This window comes from Gopherus evgoodei, chromosome 9 (genome assembly GCF_007399415.2).
Source record: "Gopherus evgoodei ecotype Sinaloan lineage chromosome 9, rGopEvg1_v1.p, whole genome shotgun sequence".
Taxonomy (NCBI): Eukaryota; Metazoa; Chordata; order Testudines; family Testudinidae; genus Gopherus; species Gopherus evgoodei.
In genome coordinates, this window is record NC_044330.1 from 1703677 (window position 1) to 1725217 (window position 21541).

Below are 21541 nucleotides of genomic sequence, written 5' to 3' on the forward strand. Positions count from 1 at the left end.
ATGAGTTTTCAAAGATAATGGCCAATGGCTCTGCATTCACATCCGCCAACTCCTTTAGCACCCTCCGATGCAGAGCATCTGGCCCCATGGATCTGTGCTCATCGAGCTTTTCTGAATAGTCCTCAACCCCTTCTTTCTCCACGGAGGGCTGGTCACCTCCTCCCCATTCTGTGCTGCCCAGTGCAGCAGTCTGGGAGCTGACCTTGTTTGTGAAGACAGAGGCAAAAAAAGCATTGAGTACATTAGCTTTTTCCACACCTCTGTCACTAGGTTGCCTCCCTCATTCAGTAAGGGGCCCACACTTTCCTTAACTTTCTTCTTGTTGCTAACATACCTGAAGAAACCCTTCTTGTTACTCTTAACATCTCTTTCTAGCTGCAACTCCAAGTGTGATTTGGCCTTCCTGATTTCACTCCTGCATGCCTGAACAATATTTTTATACTCTTCCCTGGTCATTTGTCCAAGCTTACACTTCTTGTTAGCTTCTTTTTTGTGTTTAAGATCAGCAAGGATTTCACTGTTAAGCCAAGCTGATCGCTTGCCATATTTACTGTTCTTTCTACACATCGGCCTGGTTTGTTCCTGCAACCTCAATAAGGATTCCTTAAAATACAGCCAGATCTCCTGGACTCCTTTCCCCCTCATGTTGTTCTCCCAGGGGATCCTGCCCATCAGTTCCCTGAGGGAGTCAAAGTCTGCTTTTCTGAAGTCCAGGGTCCGTATTCTGCTGCTCTTCTTTCTTCCTTATGTCAGGATCCTGAACTCGACCATCTCATGGTCACTGCCTCCCAGGTTCCCATCCACTTTTGCTTCCCCTACTAATTCTTCCCAGTTTGTGAGCAGCAGGTCAAGAAGAGCTCTGCCCCTAGTTGGTTCCTCTGATAATATGGTATCAGGTTCTGTGGTGGAGCAGAAGTACCGTTTCTTGGAGAGAACAGATAGTTCAGCTCTGCTGAGGGGTAATCTTGGTAAATTGATGATGATGAAGTGCCATGTAATGTCCATGTGCTGAGTCCCAGTCATGGTTTCTTCTGGAGATGCTGTTTTATGGGTTGTGGAGGAGTTGTAGTTGGTTCCACTTTATGTTTTTGTGTTGCATGGTTGTTATCTGGGGTTTTTTGATGATTATGTTCAGTTTACAACAATCTGTAACGTACTAACTCTTCTTTGTCCTATGACTGTAGAGATGTTATCTGCCAGCTTCATCTTGATTGGTCTCTTGCAACATGTGTTAGACTCAGACTCAGACTCTAAGACTGGAAGGGACCTCGAGAGGTCATCGAATCCAGTCCCCTGCCCTCATGGCAGGACCAAATACTATCTAGACCATCCCTGATAGACATTTATCTAACCTACTCTTAAACATCTCCAGAGATGGAGATTCCACAACCTCCCTAGGCAATTTATTCCAGTGTTTAACTACCCTGACAGTTAGGAACTTTTTCCTAATGTCCAGCCTAAATCTCCCTTGCTGCAGTTTAAGCCCATTGCTTCTTGTTCTATCATTGGAGGCTAAGGTGAACAAGTTTTCTCCCTCCTCCTGATGACACCCTTTTAGATACCTGAAAACTGCTATCATGTCTCCTCTCAGTCTTCTCTTTTTCAGACTAAATAAACCCAATTCTTTCAGCCTTCCTTCACAGGTCATGTTCTCAAGACCTTTAATCATTCTCGTTGCTCTTCTCTGGACCCTCTCCAATTTCTCCACATCTTTCTTGAAATGCGGTTCCCAGAACTGGACACAATACTCCAGCTGAGGCCTAACCAGCGCAGAGTAAAGCGGAAGAATGACTTCTTGTGTCTTGTTTACAACACACCTGTTAATGCATCCCAGAATCACGTTTGCTTTTTTTGCAACAGTATCACACTGTTGACTCATATTTAGCTTGTGGTCCACTATGACCCCTAGATCTCTTTCTGCCATACTCCTTCCTTAAGTTAAGTTCTTATTTGTTCCACCTTGTTTTTATCTGTGACATTCCAGTTACCTTTCTCGGACCTGAAGAAATAGCTCTGCGTAAGCTCAAAAACTTCTTTCTTTCACCAACAGAAGTTGGTCCAATAAAAGATACTACCTCACCCACCTTGTCTCTTAACTATAGTTAGGCAGGTGGTGTTCTGTGACCCCCACTTTGTTGGCTGACCAGTATTCTCGTTGTTTTGTGCTCTGGCTTTCTGTCAACAAACAGATTGTTTCTTATTCTTAGGTTTAAATAGGTAGCCTGTTACTACATGCATTCAGCCATGGACCCAAGTTAATACCCCTACCTTTTGGTGTTTCTTTAGAATCTGTTGTGATTAGTAACTTGATTTTTGTATGTTCTATGAAAAGTGTACTTCCAGCAAGCACAGAGTCCTTTAACACCATGCTGGTTTGTTTCTGACACCCTAAAGAAGAGGGCTTTATAACCATTTGAATTATGAACACCAGGTTTTGCAGCACCTTGAAGGTCTCCCTATTCAGGCATTGATCAAGCCAGCTCCTGTTTACTGCAAGATCTGATGGGTTTCTAATAGGGTATACCATGGCCGTGTCATTGATTAACTTTTTTTTTACAACATTTTTGTGGAGCAAAGAATAAAATATATATATATATTTTTTTTTTCTACTTCACCTGTGCCCACTGATGAGTTTTTTGTGTGTGTCTTGTATTGTGTGGTTAGTCATATAAAAATGTTGAGCTCAAAGCTGCTCCCTGTAAATAGAAGGAAGGGTTTGGTCAGAAGCATAATATCCTATATGCGTGTAGCCATGCAGATAACATCAGGGCTCATGCATGCACATGAAACTATGTCCTAGGACCTTAGCGAGCTGTTGTGCTAGTTTGAATAGAGTGAGCTGTACCAACAGTCTGATGGCTGGAGTCATACCCTCTATACAAATCCAATTAAAGTTTTTCAATTGTTCCCTTTCCATCCTCCCCCCTGTCCAAGCCTCTTCCCCCCCCCCCCAAAAAAAAAACAACCAAAAAAACCCAGACCCAAGCAGTGCCAAATGTTCTGCGATATTTTAATCTTTTGATAACACATTTTGAAAAGCCCTTGGAGACTTTTTTAGATTTTAGACAAAATAGTTCATTGGCAGGACTTCCCTTGTAGATAGGGTCTCAGTTATTAAGAACTGCATCGTGGAACTTGTGATAACAAAAGCATTTGGTGAGGACTGGGGGATAGACTGCTACTGGTAAGAGAAACTTTTTTTTTTTGTTACTTAAATGCTGTTCCAAAGATCTGAGAAGCAGTTGAACAAAAGATGTTAAAGATTAAACTTCTTTTTTTCACTATTAAACTAAGAAAATAAAAATACGTAATTAAAACAGACTAAGAAGAGGATGGTATTGGAGGACCTAGCTAAATGGCAAAACACTTCAGACAAACAAACAAAAAGACGACCCTCCACACACCCCCCACCCATACTGGTGCCTACGATGCCATCTTAGAACATGGTATTGTATACCTCTAGGCACCAGGAATGTCTCTCTTCAAAACTTCATTCTTTCCGCTTGTGTGGAGATATCCTTCCCAAGATAAGAGGTTCTCTCATTTTCTCCTACCATCTTGCAGTTTTCAGTTAACGTGGTTTTTCTGGTTCTTTGATTTATTGGAACAGCTCATGCTTTCAGCAGAAATTTTTATTTATTTATTTATCTATTTGATTTACTCATACCTGTGACAAATGTTCAGCATTGTTCACTTAAAATCCTTTCCATACAAAATTGTTACAAATGTTCTCTACTAACTATGCAAAATCTTAGAAAGTTGATTTCAGAACCAAAGAAAATAGTCTAATAATGGTCCTCAGGAATCTCATTAGACTTTAAAAAGGCTTTTGATAGATAAATTACCATGAAATGTTAATTTTAACAGATTTTGTATGTTTGTGCCTTTTTGCCTCATTTGCACATTAGTGCAAATTAACGTTTGAAATGAGAAATTGAGAAAATTAGGAGGAGACTATAGTCATTCTTTGTATTATGGCTGAGTACAGCTAGAATGCTTTTAACAAGACCCAACTTTGTAGCAGAGGACTATACTGGCAAGCTGCTAGGGACATAAGCACTTAAACCAATTTGATATAATTTTTAATTTGTGTCTATTTGGATTCACTGTGATGCATTTAGAATAAGTAAAACATATAAATACACTTGCTATTCTTAAACTGTCACTACTTGCTTTTTCTTCACTTTCTCTTCACATCTGCCATCTTGTTTCTCATGTCTTTTTTCTCTCTACTTCATTCTGCCTTTTATTGGGTTCCCTCAGCTTCCTTTTTCTTTTTTTTTTGGCCACTCTTCCTGTTCCCCCTGTTTTCCTTTATTCGCCTTCCTTCTAATCTTGACTCTCTTTTCTTCATGCTGTTGATAGAACCAGCTGAACTTTGGCATTTTCCTCAGGTCCATGGCTGCCTGAAGACCAAAGTGACTTGCTCTTTACCAGGGACACGATTGGCAAAGAGGGGGGTGGATCCATTACCACTGCTGCTATTTGCAGGTGTCTGTTTCTGTTCATGTCTGTGACTTAGCTATGCAGCAGGGAGCAGAGCAAGCATCCACGCCCTGCTTTTGCAGGGCCTTCAGATTCCAGGAGCTGCTTCATCTGGAGCTCAGCTAGAGGGTGGGGAGATGTAGAGGGAGAGAGCTGGCGGTGGTGAGATGAAGGAATTTTATCTGCTTAACATTAATTTATGCTAGGAAAGTTTTGAGGACACACTACTTGTACTAACTATTTGAATATTTGAGGTTGTGTCCTGATCCTGCAAACTCTTATTCATCTGAGTAGCTTTTACTCAGGGAGTGCCACTGGGGATACTTATGAAAGCTATGAGACAAGGTTTTCAGAATTGCACGTTTAATTTGCAAATTGCAGCAACTTTTTGATATTTACAGGGTGAGTGTGTGTTCATGCGTTCACATTGGAATGCATATATTTGTTGTTTTGGGTTCTGGTGGCTGGACAGCATGGTATTTGTATATTGGAATTAGAAAAGATAGAACTTGTATGAGAGAGTAGTTTGTTATATTTGTATTAATTTTTAAAGTAACAGTCTCATTTCTGAAACAGGATTTTCAGTACCAAAATGAAAACTCTGTATCAGCATACTTTGCTTTTTTTGTTGCTTTTTTGAATGCCTAGCAGTATAATAAAATACACTTGGATTATCTGTGCCATGTGGTTTGTGGAATGATTCCAAGTTTAAGAATTTAAATTGATCCAGATTTGCAAACAGATATGCAAATATGAATAATCAAATACCATTTATTCCTCTGCCCCTCAGTGCTTTCTCGGTACCATTTATTCTTCTGCCCCTTGGTGCTGGCAACTGTTTGCGTTGGCTCCCTGTTCTCATCAAGAATCTAACTCCCGCCTTCAGGCACGGATACTGATAGTGCATCAGAGTAACATGCCTATATTTTTTAGGGATGGAGCAAGTTAGTTCCAACATGATACATGGACGTCTTTTTGCACTTTCCTCATGATTGCTGTGAACTTTACTAGAAACTATCATTCATTAGGCACCAAAAACTTCTCTGGTTAAACAAACCAATTTGAAAAAAAGATCCTGTGATTTATCTGGGGTGTGTACATAAACTTGCATTTGACACGTGTTGTTAATCCAATGGTCAGGTTTGTGAATTTTGTTAGAAACCATTAATTAATTTAGGGCAGTTTTTACTAATAAAATTTCCAAGATATTTTCCTCAGTTAAAAAGGTTCTTCAAAATTAATCTGCTGTGTAGTGGAGAACGTACAGGTGACAATTTTAATAAACTCAAATACCTGGTTTTAGAGAGAACTTCATTTAACAGTTGTGTATTCCATGGAGGAGTGGTGTGCATTTGAAATTAAAAAAAAAAAAAAAAAGTGAAGTCAAAATAGAGTAATAGAAATTTACACCAATGGTTGAATTTATTTTGTCATGTGATATAAAAATGTCAGTTTAGCAATGGAATGGGAAATTGAGTTTGTCGTATTTGTATTTCTATGACTGGACGCATTTTTAGCAATGTAGACGCCTAGAATGCATGTTCAAAGTAGTCCAACTGGATTTTTAAAATTCAAATATTTTTATTAGGAGAAATCATTTTAGCGTCACAGTGTTCTAAGAGTCCTGTCTTGTGCAGCCATATCAGCGAATTGTGCCAGAGCATAGTTTGAAGACAAATGGGGACTCTCTAGCTGTACAGTGCACTAGGTATCAATACATTTTTCTGAATAACTTGTTTGTTGAGATTTGCTTCCATTGGAACTATGACGGCTAATATTGTAGAGGTTACTTACTTGGTTCAAACAAATGTGGGAGGACATTGACACAGTTATTCAGCTGACTAGAAGTGATACTTATTTAAAAAAAGATTCTTTAGAAATAATTTTTAATCTTTATTTCTTGTATTATTATCTAAGAACCTGATCCTGCAAGGAGCTCCCTGCAGATGGACTCCTGCACCCATTTGGATCCCAGGTGACTTTGGTGGTTGTCTGTGTTGGAACATGGGCTGCCTGCACAGTTCTCCAAGAGGGATCAAGGCCTAAGCAAACAATAATACATGTTCTATTACAGGTGGAGGTGGAAGCGTTCCCAGTTAATGCTTCCTGATGGTTCCCCCACCGTTTTCAGTCATTTGTAACTTTGCCAAACTTTAACCATTTGAGTTGATATTTCAGCTAGAATGGTTCAGTCATTTCTGAGAATGAAGTTAGGGAAAAACGTTGTTTTGTCCATACTAAAAAATTCCAGTGACCTTCTTTGAGAAGCTCTTGCACCCTTATGCTTTGAAGCAGTGACTTGATTTTTGGCTGAGAGGTAGCCCTTGTGGCAGGGATATATATGACTTTTGCCTTCTGTGTGAAAAATCTGCCCAGGTTTGGCCAAGTGATAAGTCTTTGAAACATCGCAATTCACACATGCTCAATTTTGACATGCTAGTGCATGGATCAGCAGCCTTTCAGAAGTGCTGTGCAGAGTCTTCATTTATTCACTCTAATTTAAGGTTTCGCATGCCAGTAATGCATTTTAATGTTTTTAGACGGTCTCGTTCTCTAAGTCTATAATATAGAACTAAACTATTGTTGTATGTAAAGTAAATAAGGTTTGTAAAATGTTTAAGAAGTTTCATTTAAAATTAAATTAAAATGCAGAGCCCCTCGGAGCAGTGGCCAGGACCTGGGCTGTGTGAGTGCCACTGAAAATCAGCTCACGCGCCGCCTTTGGCACAGGTGCCATAGATTGTCTACCCTAGAGCTAGTGCTTTTCAGCTACGTTCTCTGAAGATTATGTATTCGTTGGACATGCGCCAGCCTAGGGCTGACTTTCACTGCAATTGCAGCCCTGGCTGGGGCTGGGCACAAGACCTGAGAGCAGGGTGCCTCTCGCCTGTTACTCATGCCCCCTGCCCCGGCAGTGTGAAGGAAAAAGCTGTCTCATTCAAATGCAGAAGGGACAAGAAGTGGAAAGCAGTGGAGTAGGAAGTGATTGCGGGGGTGGGGGGTGGGGGGGCAGTGCACTGCCAGGGCAAGGGGATTGGGACTGAGAGGTGGAGCGAAAGACTGGGAGCAAGAGAGGGAAGCGGTTGGATGAGAACTGGGAACTCGGGTGGGGTGAGGAAAGGAGTTGGAGGGGTGGGATACAAGAGTCTGAATGCTGGAAAGGAGAGAACTGGGACTGGCTGTGCAGAAAGACTGAAAAAGAAGCCTGGGGTGAGGGATGCTGATGTTGGACAAAGGTCCTGGGAAGGGAGATGGGGAGCCAGTGGGGCTGAGGAATGTGGTCAGTAGTAATTGGAGGTTGGGGTGGAGAGAGAGCAGATGAGGTGCAGGAGAGGAGAAACTGGGACTGGCTGGCCAAGCAGACTGGAAAGAAGGAGCCAGAGGAGTTGGGAGGGAGTGGGCATGGGTGGTCAAGGAGACTGGGACTAGGATGAGAAGTCTGAGATGATGGGTGAGAGAAGGACAGGGGCAGATTGGAGGGCAGAAAGGGTCACCTTTGCAGGAAATGGGCAGAAAAGTCTGTGCCTACTAGAGCACACTCCCCTCCAGAGCCTGGCATGGGAACGCAAGATGCCTGAGTGTCCTCATTTCTCTGCTGTTAGCAAATAGCTGTGAGACCCACTGGCAAAGTGCCCATGCCCCTCCAGAGCTGACTCACGTAGAGTATGACCTAAGAACGGCCGTACTGGGTCAGACCAAAGGTCCATCTAGCCCAGTATCCTGTCTTCTGACAGTGGCCAATGCCAGGTGCCCCAGAGGGAATGAACAGAACAGGGAATCATCAAGTGATCCATCCCGTCGCCCATTCCCAGCTTCTAGCAAACAGAGGCTAAGCACAAAATCCTTGTCCATCCTGGCTAATAGCCATTGATGGACCAATCCTCCATTAATTTATCTAGTTCTTTTTTGAACCTTGTTATAGTCTTGGCCTTCACAATATCCTTTGGCAAGGAGTTCCACAGGTTGCGTTGTTTGTTTTAAACCTGCTGCCTATTAGTTTCATTTTGGTGACCCCTAGTTCTTGTTATGAGAAATATGCCAGCAGATCTTGGGTGTAAAAAGGTTGGAGACCACTGCTCTACAGTTTCTTCCGCGTTATCCTTTGTCTTAGAATCATAGGACTGGAAGGGACCTCAAGAAGTCATCTATTTCCATCCCTTGCACTCGCAAGACTAAGTATTATGTAGACCATACCTGACAGGTGCATCGAAAACCCAGAAATAATCCTACTTCTCAATTCTTGATGTCTGGTGTGTACCATGCAAGAAACCGTCCATCTGGTATGGCTAGGATGAAAGTCCACGGCTAGTTAATATTTAATTGTAAAAGAGAGCACCTTTCTAGTGAGAAAGAAACATCAATGTGGGCACGTGATAAATCCACATAACTGTGTGACCACACGACTGTTACCCTTGTCACCCTCCACTTTCTGCTTGTCTTTTGTTTGTTACTCACTTCTTGTCTTTTTTTGAGTTTGGAAATGGGTTGTCTGGGCAGGGGCTGTCTTTCTGTACATTTGTTCAGCACCTAGTGTGGTTTAGGCCTGCTCCTGAGTGGGGCCCTTGGGTGCTCTCACAATACCCAACCACCCCCCCAAAAAAATTAATAAGAATTTCTAATTCTTGTGTTCTGTTTGGTACTGCTCTCCAGCTGTGCATCTCCACCTCCATAAGAATCTAAAAATACAGTTCATACTAAGGATATATAATGGTGTGTATGTTTACTGAGGTGCTTTAGTCTTGATGTTGGAATATAATAATAATAAATAAAAAATGCAATTAGGGGAGGGAGGGAAGTGGCAGCGTTGAGTCCTTGCTCCTCCTCCGCCCTCCCTCCTGCCCAGGGCAATCAGCTGGCTTGCGGTGTTTGGGAGGCAGGGGGAGACTGTGTGCCGAGTCCTTGCTCCTCCCCTGCTTCTTCCTCCAAAACGCTGCAAGCCAGCTGACTGGCGTGGGCAGGAGGCAGGGGGAGGAGGGAGAAGGTGCTGATCTGCAGGGTCTGACGGCAGTGGGCAGGAGGTGCGTGGAGGGAGGGCATAGGGATGCTTCTAGCTGTGGAGAAAGGAGGTACCCAAACAATGTGAGAGTGGAGCATTGCACAACTTTAAATGAGTATGTTCCCTAACTGATCAGCAGCAAAACAACGTTAGCAGGACGACTTTAAGTGAGGAGTTACTGTATATTGAACAGCAAAATACTTCAACATCTACTATTCTGTTAAGAGTTGGATGAAAGCAGGTTGTGTCAGTGCATTTTATGTACATGTATGTTGTGAATGGAGTTATGCCAGTGACCCATCAAAAGTTAATGCATGTGCACAGCAGTCAAAATATTGCTTCAACAGTTTTTTTTCAATACTTCTCTTGCTAGAGGTCTTCCGGTATCTGAAGTTGAGAACTTCCTTATCTCCGTAAAGATGGAAAAGGAAGAAAAGAAGATTGTCAATACAGGCGAGGAGGATGAGATGGTAATCTGTTTTATGGTCTCGTTTCACAAATGGAAGAAAATGTTGCTTTTCTGTTTGGGGCATATTGCTTAAGGCACAGTCCTCGTGAGCCCCTTCTGGAATTGTAGACCATGAGCCTTGGGGTACAAATTTCCATTTATTCAAACTCCTAAAAAGAGTATGAAGAACCAAGCAGCTCTCTACAGCCAAAAATCTAACTGGTCCCATTGCATGTGTTACTTCTTAATACCCTTTGAAAGGAAAATTGTAGTGAAGTGTTTCATAAAAACAAATCATGGCCCTGCTCTCGTGTGGTCTGGAGTGTGGCTAGAGCTGTGGGCCTGGCTGTCCTCTGTGCACGCACTTGGCACACTCACCCAGATGCAGTTCCTGTCCCATAGATTTGGGGAAAACGGCACACCATGTGAGGCTAACCCAATCCTCCCTCCCTCGTCCTTGTGGGGGGCCAGTCCCCCGAGCCTGCCTGCTCCCTGTGCAAGGCTGGGGCTGGCATTGCTGCTTGCCTGAGCCATTGTCCATCCCCCCCCCCCCCCCGACCCCGTGCGCGGAGCTGGCATTGTAGCTCAACCCCCACCCAGCATATTCCTCTGTATCCAACTGTTTTGACCAAAGTGAGCATCTGTCCCAGGTGCTCTGGCCAGCTGATCAAGTTGGCAAGAATAAATGGGACAAACATCCATTTTTGCCAAAAAAGTCAGGGTGGCTGGGACAGGGCTTCAGGAAGGGACTGTCCTGGCCAAAACCCTTTTTAAAGAAAACAACCTTTTGACAAAAATAAATGAGCTCTAGCAATTAGAGTGTAATGATTTTTCAGAAAGAGATTTTGCAGATATCGTTCAATGTAATATTTTCATAAATGTGAATGATGCTGGTGGATCTCAGTGATAGCTTCCATTTTATTGATAAGTCAGAGCAGGAAATCTGTTCCCTGTAATCTGAGACAGAGGAAATACAGCTCAGCATCTGAAAGTTTCCTTTGTGTTACTGCATTGAAACACTCAGCCAAATTTTTGTGCCCCAGGCTGAACCCAGATAGTGATGGTACTTACCTTTGATTGTTAATTTATTATCCTAAGAGGCACTTCCTATTTTTGTGTAGTATGTTCTTCATTGTAACAAGAGAGTAAGTACTCTGAATATATTTCATGTTGCATTCTACTAGGAGGTGAGTGGACTTTCTCCAGTTGCCACAGTAACTGCCGTTTTTGAAGCATGGTTTTGTTTTGTTTTTTGCTGTGTCTCAGGCTAGTGTTTCACCAGCTGTACGTGAGCGTTACAGTGGGCTGCACTACTTCTGAAACAACAGGATCCCAAGTGTCATGTGGGTGAAAAGTACCTTCTTACGCTCAGAGGCTTGGCTGTTATTACATTTTGAGATGAAATCAGAGTAACTTACTTAATTCCTTCCCCCCTATTCCCAACTACCCCTTTTTATTTCCTCCCCAGAGAATGAAAAACCATTTGTCAGCAAAGTGTTGATTTAAGTCCTCAATTTTAATCAACTTGTACTTGTTATTTTCTAAAGAAGATGCTTTTTCATTGGTTCCTATAATAACGGTTAAAACATGCTGATTTACAGCTAAATAGAGCCTTTACACTAGATTTGCTACATTTTTGTTCCCTGTCTGGGAGGGTACACTATAACTATATACATTTATTGAAGCAATTATATGGCTTAATATTTTCAGGTTATTATTAATTATGCATTTTAGTATGTTAGAAAATAGTGACTGATATGCTATCTTATAAATAATTAACCTTTTGCTCATGATTTGTGTCATGTTGCATTAGGATGGTAACTGAAACTTAATTAAACACCCAAAACAGTGCATAAAATGTATTCTTATTAAACAAAACAAGCCCTCACTAGAATACGTGACCTATAGTGCCCTATTTATAAAGCTTGACCTAAAAATTAGATGTTTTACCCCTGATTCTTTATATAGAAAAGCAGTCTTTAACTCAAAGATTTTAATAGAGGCTCATGTATTCAGCATTTTTTTTTATTGTTTCAAGAGATTATAATAAGTTTAGGTCTTAACATATTTTATATTAAATTCAGATTTCATTTTAACTGGTTTATTTAAAAAACTATATAATTTAAATAAAGATTTAAATCAGTTTTTTTTTCCAAAAAATTATCAATTTTATCCACTCGTGTTTGTTGTCTGGTTGTGAGCAGAAAGAAGTATACTAAACTGTTCCCAGCTGTTGTTGGGGTGTAGAGCAGGCTTGTATGCCATGTCCCCTTACATCTTCAGAACCATGGACCAGAACCAGGTCCTTAAAAACGAAAGGTTAGATTGTAACGCAAGTTTCCTTGCATAACTGCCTCAGGAGCAGTCCAGGGAGGAGTCTGTTTTTGTATTGCAGTGTTATTAAATTGGTGAGTATGTAGCACTTCCGTGGGTTTTAATGGTTCTATGGGTATCAGACTGAACAAAAGCAATTGTCACAATATAGTAAATAAACTTTTTTGAACCCTTCGCCAGCAAAGAAAAGGAGGAAAAACCTTTGAAATATATACATTTATCTGCCACCATTTGTCACAGGTTACTCCTGAATTTTTCAGCTGAAGCAATTAAGGATATCTTTGTTCATTATTTGTTTCCCTGTTTCCGTACAGGAGATTTATGGTTATAATCTGTGCCACTGGAAGCTAGTTTTAGTTGCTATAGGGGTGTTTTGTACTGGTGGCTTCCTCCTCCTCCTCCTCTACTGGATGCCTGAGTGGCGTGTGAGAGCAACGTGCAAAAGGACTACACTTAAGGACTGTGAAGTGGTGCTACTGAGAACGACTGTAAGTTTGTACACTGAAAGTGCTCTAGTTTTGTGAATGCAGTGTTTGAAACAGAAAAGTTAGTTATCAGCTCTCAGGCTTGTAACCCTAGTGATATTACTTCCTTTGCATCACAGTTTATAAATAAATGACTGAGGCAGTTTGCCAGTTGTAAGCAAAGTGAAAACATGAAGGAAGCTTTGCGGTAAATTAAATCTTGAGGACTTCAGAAAAAATACTCTATTTGCTATGAAACTTGTAAAAGGTTGTACTCTGCTTGTGTATCTTTGTGTGTTGAGAAGAATAGTGAATATCCAAAGGACGTTTGCTGTTGTTAGTAAGGACTTTTGATACTTCAGTATTTTGTATTTGCCTGGATAAGTAATAGAAACTAAGTAGCATTCAGAGAAACTTTTAACATCTTCACTAGGAGGATTTTTCAAAAGGTTTGATAGTCATGCACTCATTATTCCACATTGTTTGCATTCATAACTCTATTAAATAGTTGAGAAAAAGAAATATCAAGAAATTGATTTCACTCTTAAGAAGAGATGATTATAAGGTAGGTGTACAGGCAAAATATGTGAAAAATATACAGGCAATATCTTGACAGTGTCCTTTTTAGCTAAAGCAATATTATTGTATAATTTAATTTGTGTATGTAAATTTCTAAAGAATGCGATCTTCCTCCAAAGTTTACTCCTCATATCCTACTTAGTTTTCTTTTAGAGTTATAGAAGATTTCAGGAATTGATTAGACCTAGGTTTTGGAAGACCATGAGCTGAGGCTGTACATTTCTGTACAATAAATCTTATTCTTCAGAATAGCTCAGAAATAGGAAAACATGGAGATAAATAGTTAAGGGGTGCAGTCATTTCACTCATGCCATTCCTTTTGTGTTTCCTATCCCCTATACCAGTGACACCCCCCCACTTAGCATAAACCAATCCCCCTTGTGCTCTGAAATAATACATTCTTGTTGAATATATGGAAGAAATACCATGCCATTTATTTATAAAAACTAAAAGTTTCCAAAACTAAGTCTGAGGGTTCACTAGCACACATCAGAGCTTTGAAAGTTTTTTGCTAGTGTTATGTGGAGTTAGAGTGGTCAAATGTTTTTATAAATAAAAGGAAAAACCTTGTCCTGGGGGTAATTTGGTATCAATCCCATGGTGTCTTTCATTTCTGTAAGTGTATGTGGACCTTTCTAATTTACTTGTTTTCTAGCTGACATTGGTACTTATTACAGACAAGAAAGATATCCCTAGGTTCATGTCGATGCATCCTTATAAGGTATTAAACAGTATTCTGCTATTTTGTTTCTATAGTAACAATTTTTTTCTTTGTTAGGATGAATTCAGGATATGGTTTTGTGCAAAGATTCGTATTGTGCTTTCTTGGGGAGACAGCCCATTACAGAATCCTCAGTCTATTGAAGACAAAGTTTCAAATGGCCATAGTGGTCATTCATGTGAAAGCCCTGCTGAAGAGAATAGAAACAATCCGAACAAATATTCTCCTGTAAGTGGACTTGTGGTATCTGAATCCTTAATCTTCAAGGCAGCTATGAAAAGAATATATATTATGCATACACATTACAATACACGTGACCTGCTTAGACTGCCAAAGAGGCCAGTTGGTTGAGGTAGGGAAATGTGCTCTTATATTTTAAGTCACAAACTGTAAAGATCTTGTGCTTCAGTATATTGTGGGATTAATGAAAGAATAAGACTATTGAAAAGTAAACTATCTTATATAAAATACATTGTCAGTATTGGAGAGAGAGCACACAGGAAACATTTTGTATTTCATTTTTAAAACAGTGTACCTGATTTAAGTTCAGTTTTGTTATAAATTTTTAACAGTGATACTAAATTAAACAGAAATCCATGTTGAATGATGCCAGCTTAATGCCTAATTGCATGTATTTGCCTTACAGATTCGCTATTTCACACACCACAGTGTAAAGTATTTCTGGAATGATGCAGTCCAAAGTTTTGCCATCATAAAGTAAGAATACTTCTTTTTTACCCTTGCCTTGCAGAGCAAGTGTGCATATTTTCTTGGTAGCCATAACTTTGTTCCCCAAAAGCTTAAAAAAATGACAGTATTCCAGTACTGTTTTCCAATTCTGTTTTCTTGTGAATCTTTCTCTGGTTTGAGCCTTTTCCATCTCCCCAATGAACTTCAGGATTTTCTTGATTGCTAGGGGAGGAGTGTTGGTTAATCCACCGACTAGCACACCACATCTCTAAGATTATGTCGACACCTGGGGCTGGCCTGTGCCAGCTAACTTGGGCTTGCAGGATTGGGCTGTGGGGCTGGTTAATTGCAGTGTAGACATTCCAGCTCTGGTTGCGCCTGGGCATCTACGCTGCAATTAAACAGTCCTGCGAGCCCAAGTCAGCTGGCACAGGCCAGCGATGAGTTTTTAACTGCAATGTAGACATATCCTAAGAAGGTTTGGTTTGTTGTTGGTGAAGGGGTGTAGCCTACCGACGTGTTCTGTGCACCACTATATGTGTGTTCCCCCTTCCTGGCCCATATTGAGCCATCTGCCCTGAGGCACAGCTGGAATTGGTGAGAATTCCGCATGTGAAGTGTGAGTAAGCTTAGGTCCTCTGTCTGGATCACGTGTCTAGATGCTCAAAACTCTCTCAACCACTGTTTTGAATGACTTCCACTTCCTGGGATCACAGCGTTGTGGCCTGTCACTTCTGAGACTTTTTATTTACATCTTATTTTGAGCAGAATCTGGTTGTAAGCACCTTAGCCATAACTCTGTTTTGGTGTCCTATGGAACTGATAAGAGTAATTTTCTCTTTACTTCGAGTTAAGTTAGGAAAATATTTCTATAACTTTTGATTCCTGGATAGTGTGCTCTTGAGTGAGTCCACTCTGATTTACTTCTACATATCCCCTGTGTTCCACGTCACTTGTGACTGTTTTCTAGTGATCTACAGTCTAAATTAGAGATGTTGGAAGGGTCAGAGGGATCTTGACTTATTTCCCAAAGGCAGGCAAGCCTGGGGATGCAAGCTGTTTCAGAGGCCAAGCATTAAGAGACATTTCTCTTCTTTTGCAACCATTCAATGTAGAGCTCACAATGGGGGAATACTCCCCTCTTATATTGCTGTTCAGTCAGGTCCAAGCAGAGGGAGGTAGGGAAGGATTACGCCCTAGTGGCCAGTTATCCAGCTCTCTATGAATGTACCCCGGCCATTCCACATTAATCCTGCTTCGGAGCTGGAACTCTCTCATTAATAATAGAATGAGGTATGAAATTGGTCTGAAAATCGTTGACCTAACAGTGCTTCCAGATGGAGTTACAGCCCCAGCTGCTTTTCCCGAGTGTTATTACCTCCACCGCCTCCCTCATTCAGTAGCAGTGCATGGGGCATCGGGGTTGAGGAAGAAAGTTACCAGTGCCCTGCAGATAAGCTTTTCCTTTTATGCTGAAAGACAAAACGAACACATGGTCCCATTTTTCCACTTTCCAACGGCAGCTTCCTACAGTGGGAGATGCAGACAGCTCAGAGGCTTAACTGCTGACTTAACCAAACTGGAGCAGTCTTAACCACCGGTTCACCACACTGAGCAGCCATCTAAACAAACAGCTCCTAAGACTAAAACAAGTCTAAGGGCTTGTCTACATCAGAAAGTTGCAGCGCTGGTGAGGGAGTTACAGCGCTGCAACTTTGAGAGTGTCCACATCTGCAGGGCATCACCAGCGCTGCAACTCCCTGTTTGCAGCGCTGGCCGTACTCCCGTTTTGTCTCGGGTGTAGAGGATCCAGCGCTGGTGATCCAGCGCTGGTAATGCAATGTAGACACTCACCAGCGCTTTTCTTGACCTCCGTGGAAGGAGGAAGCCTCTGGTAATCAAGCTGGTTTCCTTTCCCGGTTTGCTCTCTCGGTCCCGGAGCCAGCCAGCAAACCGCGGGGAAGGAGACCTGCTTGCTCGGGGTTCCGGGACCGAGAGAGCAAACCGGGAACGCCGCGGTTTGCTCTCTCGGTCCCGGAGCCAGCCAGCAAACCGCGGGGAAGGAGACCTGCTTGCTCGGGGTTCCGGGACCGAGAGAGCAAACCGGGAACGCCGCGGTTTGCTCTCTCGGTCCCGGAGCCAGCCAGCAAACCGCGGGGAAGGAGACCTGCTTGCTCGGGGTTCCGGGACCGAGAGAGCAAACCGGGAAAGGAAACCAGCTTCGCCGCGGTTTGCTCTCTCGGTCCCGGAACCCCGAGCAAGCAGGTCTCCTTCCCCGCGGTTTGCTGGCTGGCTCCGGGACCGAGAGAGCAAACCGCGGCGTTCCCGGTTTGCTCTCTCGGTCCCGGAACCCCGAGCAAGCAGGTCTCCTTCCCCGCGGTTTGCTGGCTGGCTCCGGGACCGAGAGAGCAAACCGCGGCGTTCCCGGTTTGCTCTCTCGGTCCCGGAACCCCGAGCAAGCAGGTCTCCTTCCCCGCGGTTTGCTGGCTGGCTCCGGGACCGAGAGAGCAAACCGCGGCGTTCCCGGTTTGCTCTCTCGGTCCCGGAACCCCGAGCAAGCAGGTCTCCTTCCCTGCGGTTTGCTGGCTGGCTCCGGGACCGAGAGAGCAAACCGCGGCGAAGCTGGTTTCCTTTCCCGGTTTGCTCTCTCGGTCCCGGAACCCCCCTTGAAGCCGCCCAACAGCGCTGCAGTGTGGCCACATCTAACACCACTTGCAGCGCTGGTTGCTGTAAGTGTGGCCACTCTGCAGCGCTGGCCCTATACAGCTGTACTAATACAGCTGTAACAACCAGCGCTGCAAAATTTTAGATGTAGACATGGCCTTAGACACAGTTCGTGTTTGGCCAAAAAAAAAAAGGGGTGGGGGAAGGGAGGCAAGCAAAAATAACGAAAACCCCACTATTAAGGAACTTTGGTACGTCAGTGAAAGCCTGTCAGCCATGTTGCCCCACAAACATTTCTTGCTTTCTAAAGAAATCTGTAAAAAGTAGTATGAAAAGTTAGCAAAACCACTGCATCAGAGTACAAGTGGTGATAAAACTGTAAGGAAACTTACTGTCTTTTTTGGGGACAAAAATATATATCTTGGCTAGTTTCAATTGAGTGCAAAGATCTTGTAACTGGAAGTCTGTATTCAATCCCAAAACTTACCTTAATTAGAGCAGTGCCTACAGGTAACATTGCCCAGCACTTTGCATGATAGGACCCTATTTTCAGTTGCTTGTAGTTTTCCAGACTTAAACTGTTTAGGTTGGATTTTCCATGTTTGCCTCAGGTGTGGGTGGTGGATTTTTATTTTGTTTGTTTGTTTTTACTTTCAGCTAAAATGGTTCATCTGTTTCAGACAACGAGGTTAGGGGAAAGTATGTTTTTTCCCCTCTGTTAAAAATCCCCACAAACAAAACTGCCAGTTGTTTGATTGAGGGTATGTCTACACTACAGGATTATTCTGATTTTACATAGACCGGTTTTGTAAAACAGATTGTATAAAGTTGAGTGCACACGGCCACACTAAGCACATTAATTCGGCGGTGTGCGTCCATGTACCGAGGCTAGCATCGATTTCCAGAGCGTTGCACTGTGGGTAGCTATCCCGTAGCTATCCCATAGTTCCCACAGTCTCCCCTGCCCACTGGAATTCTGGGTTGAGATTCCAGTGCATGATGGTGCAAAAACAGTGTCACGGGTGATTCTGGGTAAATGTCGTCACTCATTCCTTCCTCCGTGAAAGCAACGGCAGACAATCATTTTGTGCCCTTTTTCCCTGGATTGCCCTGGCAGACGCCATAGCATGGCAACCATGGAGCCTGTTTTGCCTTTTGTCACTGTCACCGTATGTGTACTGGATGCCGCTGACAGAGGCAGTACTGCAGTGCTACACAGCAGCATTCATTTGCCATTGCAAGGTAGCAGAGACGGTTACCAGTCGTTCTGTACTGTCTACTGTGCCATTGTAAATTGGCGATGAGATGACGGTTATCAGTCGTTCTGTATCATCTGCTGCTGTCATGGGTGCTCCTGGCTGGCCTTAGCTGAGGTTGGCTGGAGGCGCAAAGACAAAAATGGGAATGACTCCCCAAGTCAATCCCTCCTTTATGGTTTATCTAAAAATAGAGTCAGTCCTGCCTAGAATATGGGGCAAGTGTACTAGAGAACCAGCGTATCAGAGAACCAGAGAGCACAGCCGCTCCATGTCAGATCCTGCAGAAATGATGAGCTGCATGGCATTCACGGGAGTGTCCCTGCAATGACCCCACCCGTTGCTTCCCTCCTCCTCCAACCTTCTTGGGCTACCATGGCAGTGTCCCCCATTTGTGTGATAAAGTAATAAAGAATGCAGGAATAAGAAACACTGAGTTTTTAGTGAGATAAAATGAGGGGGAGGCAGCCTCCAGCTGCTATGATAGTCCAGGCAGGACATTAAACGGTGGAGGGAGAGGAGCCCAGCATTCTGCTGCTATGATAGTCCAGGCAGTACAGAATCTTTTCTTTAGACATGAAGGGAGGGAGGGGGGCTGATGGAACTCAGCCCCCAGTTGCTATGATGAAGACGGTTACCAGCCGTTCTGTACCATCTACCGGGAATGACCGGGAGTCATTCCTATTTTTACCCAGGCGCCCCCAGCCGACCTCACCTGAGGCCAGCCAGGAGCACTCACGGGCTGATGATGACAATGGATAGCAGTCATATTGTACCGTCTGCAACCGGGGAGGGGAGAGGATGCTGCTATTCATTGCCGCAGCACCGCGTCTACCAGCAGCATGCAGTAGACATAGGGTGACGTAAAAAAATATCAAGAAACGATTTTTTTCCCTTTTCTTTCATGGTGGTGGGGGGGGAAGGGGTAAATTGACGACATATACCCTGAACCACGCTGGACAATGTGTTTGACCCTACAGGCACTGGGAGCTCAGCCAAGAATGCAAATGCTTTTCAGAGACTGCAAGGACTGTGGGATAGCTGGAGTCCTCAGTACCCCCTCCTTCCCTCCATGAGCGTCCATATGATTTTTTGGCTTTCTGTTACGCTTGTCACACAGCACTGTGCTGTGGCCTCTGTCTATCATAGCCTGGAGATTTTTTCAAATGCTTTCTCATTTCGTCTTCTGTAACAGAGCTGTGATAGAACAGATTTGTCTCCTCATATAGCGATCAGATCCAGTATCTCCCGTACGGCCTATGCTGGAGCTCTTTTTGGATTTGGGACTGCATCGCCACCTGTGCTGATCAGAGCTCCACACTGGGCAAACAAGAAATGAAATTCAAAAGTTCACGGGGCTTTTCCTGTTTACCTGGCCAGTGCATCTGAGTTCAGATTGCTGTCCAGAGCAGTCACAATGGTGCACTGTGGGATACCGCCCGGAGGCCAATACCGTCGATTTGCGGCCACACTAACCCTAATCCGATATGGTAATACCGATTTGAGCGCTACTCCTCTCGTCGGGGAGGAGTACAGAAACCGGTTTAAAGAGCCCTTTATATCAATATAAAGGGCCTCGTTGTGTGGACGGGGTCAGCATTAAATTGGTTTAATGCTGCTAAAATCGGTTTAAACGCATAGTGTAGACCAGGCCTAAGTAGCTTTACCCCTTCCATGCTTTGGAGCAGACATATGAAATTGGCAGAGGGGGCTGCCTGTGTGTCATGGATGTCTTTTGCTGTTTCTGTGAAAAAGCCTCTGAAAAATCTGTTTGCATGTGTTTAGAAGAAGTTTGTTAGAGCTTGACTGCTAAATTCTCTGAAGATTCCATGTGCGCTGAACATTCATCATCCCTTCACAGCTCCTACCTGCTGAACTGGACTGTGCATATGCCATTCCTGCAGAGTAAATTAGGGTGCTCCATCCCCGGGTTTCAGGAGCTGAGCAAGGTTTCCTATGCAGTTGCTCATCACACTGGCACAGAAACTCTGTACAAGAGACTTTCTCTCCTTTGCTCTGGGAGTGAAGCAGGGTTGTGTAGCGAATGAGGTTGTTGTCAGTGTAGGACCCCTGTCTCATTTGTTGCACAAGTTGGAAAGTGCATAGTGAATGTGGCAGGGAACTGCAGGAAGAGAAAAGTTTGCATTGTTGTTGAGGCCTCCCTTGGAGAATTTAATTCTGTCGTGGCCTCTGCCACAGAGTTCCTATGTGATTCTGGGCAAGTCACAGAATTTCTCCGATGGCCAACATGTGTTCCTCATTTTCCTTGTACCCAACTTAACACCTCTGGGGTCAGATTTGCGGAAGAGCTAAGCGTTCACAACTATAAATGAGGTGCATGGGAGCTCTATTGTCAAACATATAAAGTGCTATAAAATACTAACTATTCTAAAATATCAGGCCTTAGGCTTCTTAAATTGATTGTCCAAAATTAATGGATACTTTTGACAATTTTGGCCTTAATCTCTGTGTCCAGTTCCTCATTTTGTACATGAGGAAACTGAATATCACCTCACCTCACAGGAATGTTGTGAAGATACGTTAATTAATCTTTGTAAAGAGGTAAACTGATACTATGAACACTATAGAAAACCCATGAGGAAACTAATAATTCTGTATTTAGGGTAGTGTTTGGATGATGTGCAGTAAATACATGGGGCCACACACTGAATGATGAAGATAAAAAGAAATATTGAATCCATCCTGTGCACTGAATGAGGCAGAGGTCCTGTGGGAAAATTGGTATGTCATATAATTTAAAAATGTATCATAATGCATATGCACAATGGGGTTGAATTAAGATTGTATGGGGGGGTGGGAGGGGATAGAAAGAAACAATGAGACAATGGCAGTGGTTTCATTGTGGCAGTGGTCTAACTGTTGTCAATTTTTGTAGGCCTCTTG

The 21541-nt window shown here is 43.0% G+C and overlaps 1 protein-coding gene across 4 annotated transcripts in view; it reads left to right on the plus strand.

The window, feature by feature from the left end:
* Nucleotides 1-21541, plus strand: part of ATP13A3 (ATPase 13A3) — a 138346-nt gene that overhangs the window by 46321 nt on the left and 70484 nt on the right. For 2 of the 4 annotated variants that reach the window (XM_030574797.1, XM_030574800.1), the window contains exons 2-6: nucleotides 6403-6460; nucleotides 9855-9951; nucleotides 12578-12751; nucleotides 14085-14255; nucleotides 14674-14744. In XM_030574797.1, coding sequence (XP_030430657.1) covers nucleotides 6432-6460; nucleotides 9855-9951; nucleotides 12578-12751; nucleotides 14085-14255; nucleotides 14674-14744 — 542 coding nt within the window. In that variant the 5' untranslated portion in view covers nucleotides 6403-6431. The remainder of the gene's footprint in view (nucleotides 1-6402; nucleotides 6461-9854; nucleotides 9952-12577; nucleotides 12752-14084; nucleotides 14256-14673; nucleotides 14745-21541) is intronic. The other 2 variants (XM_030574798.1, XM_030574799.1) reach the window with 1 other exon arrangement.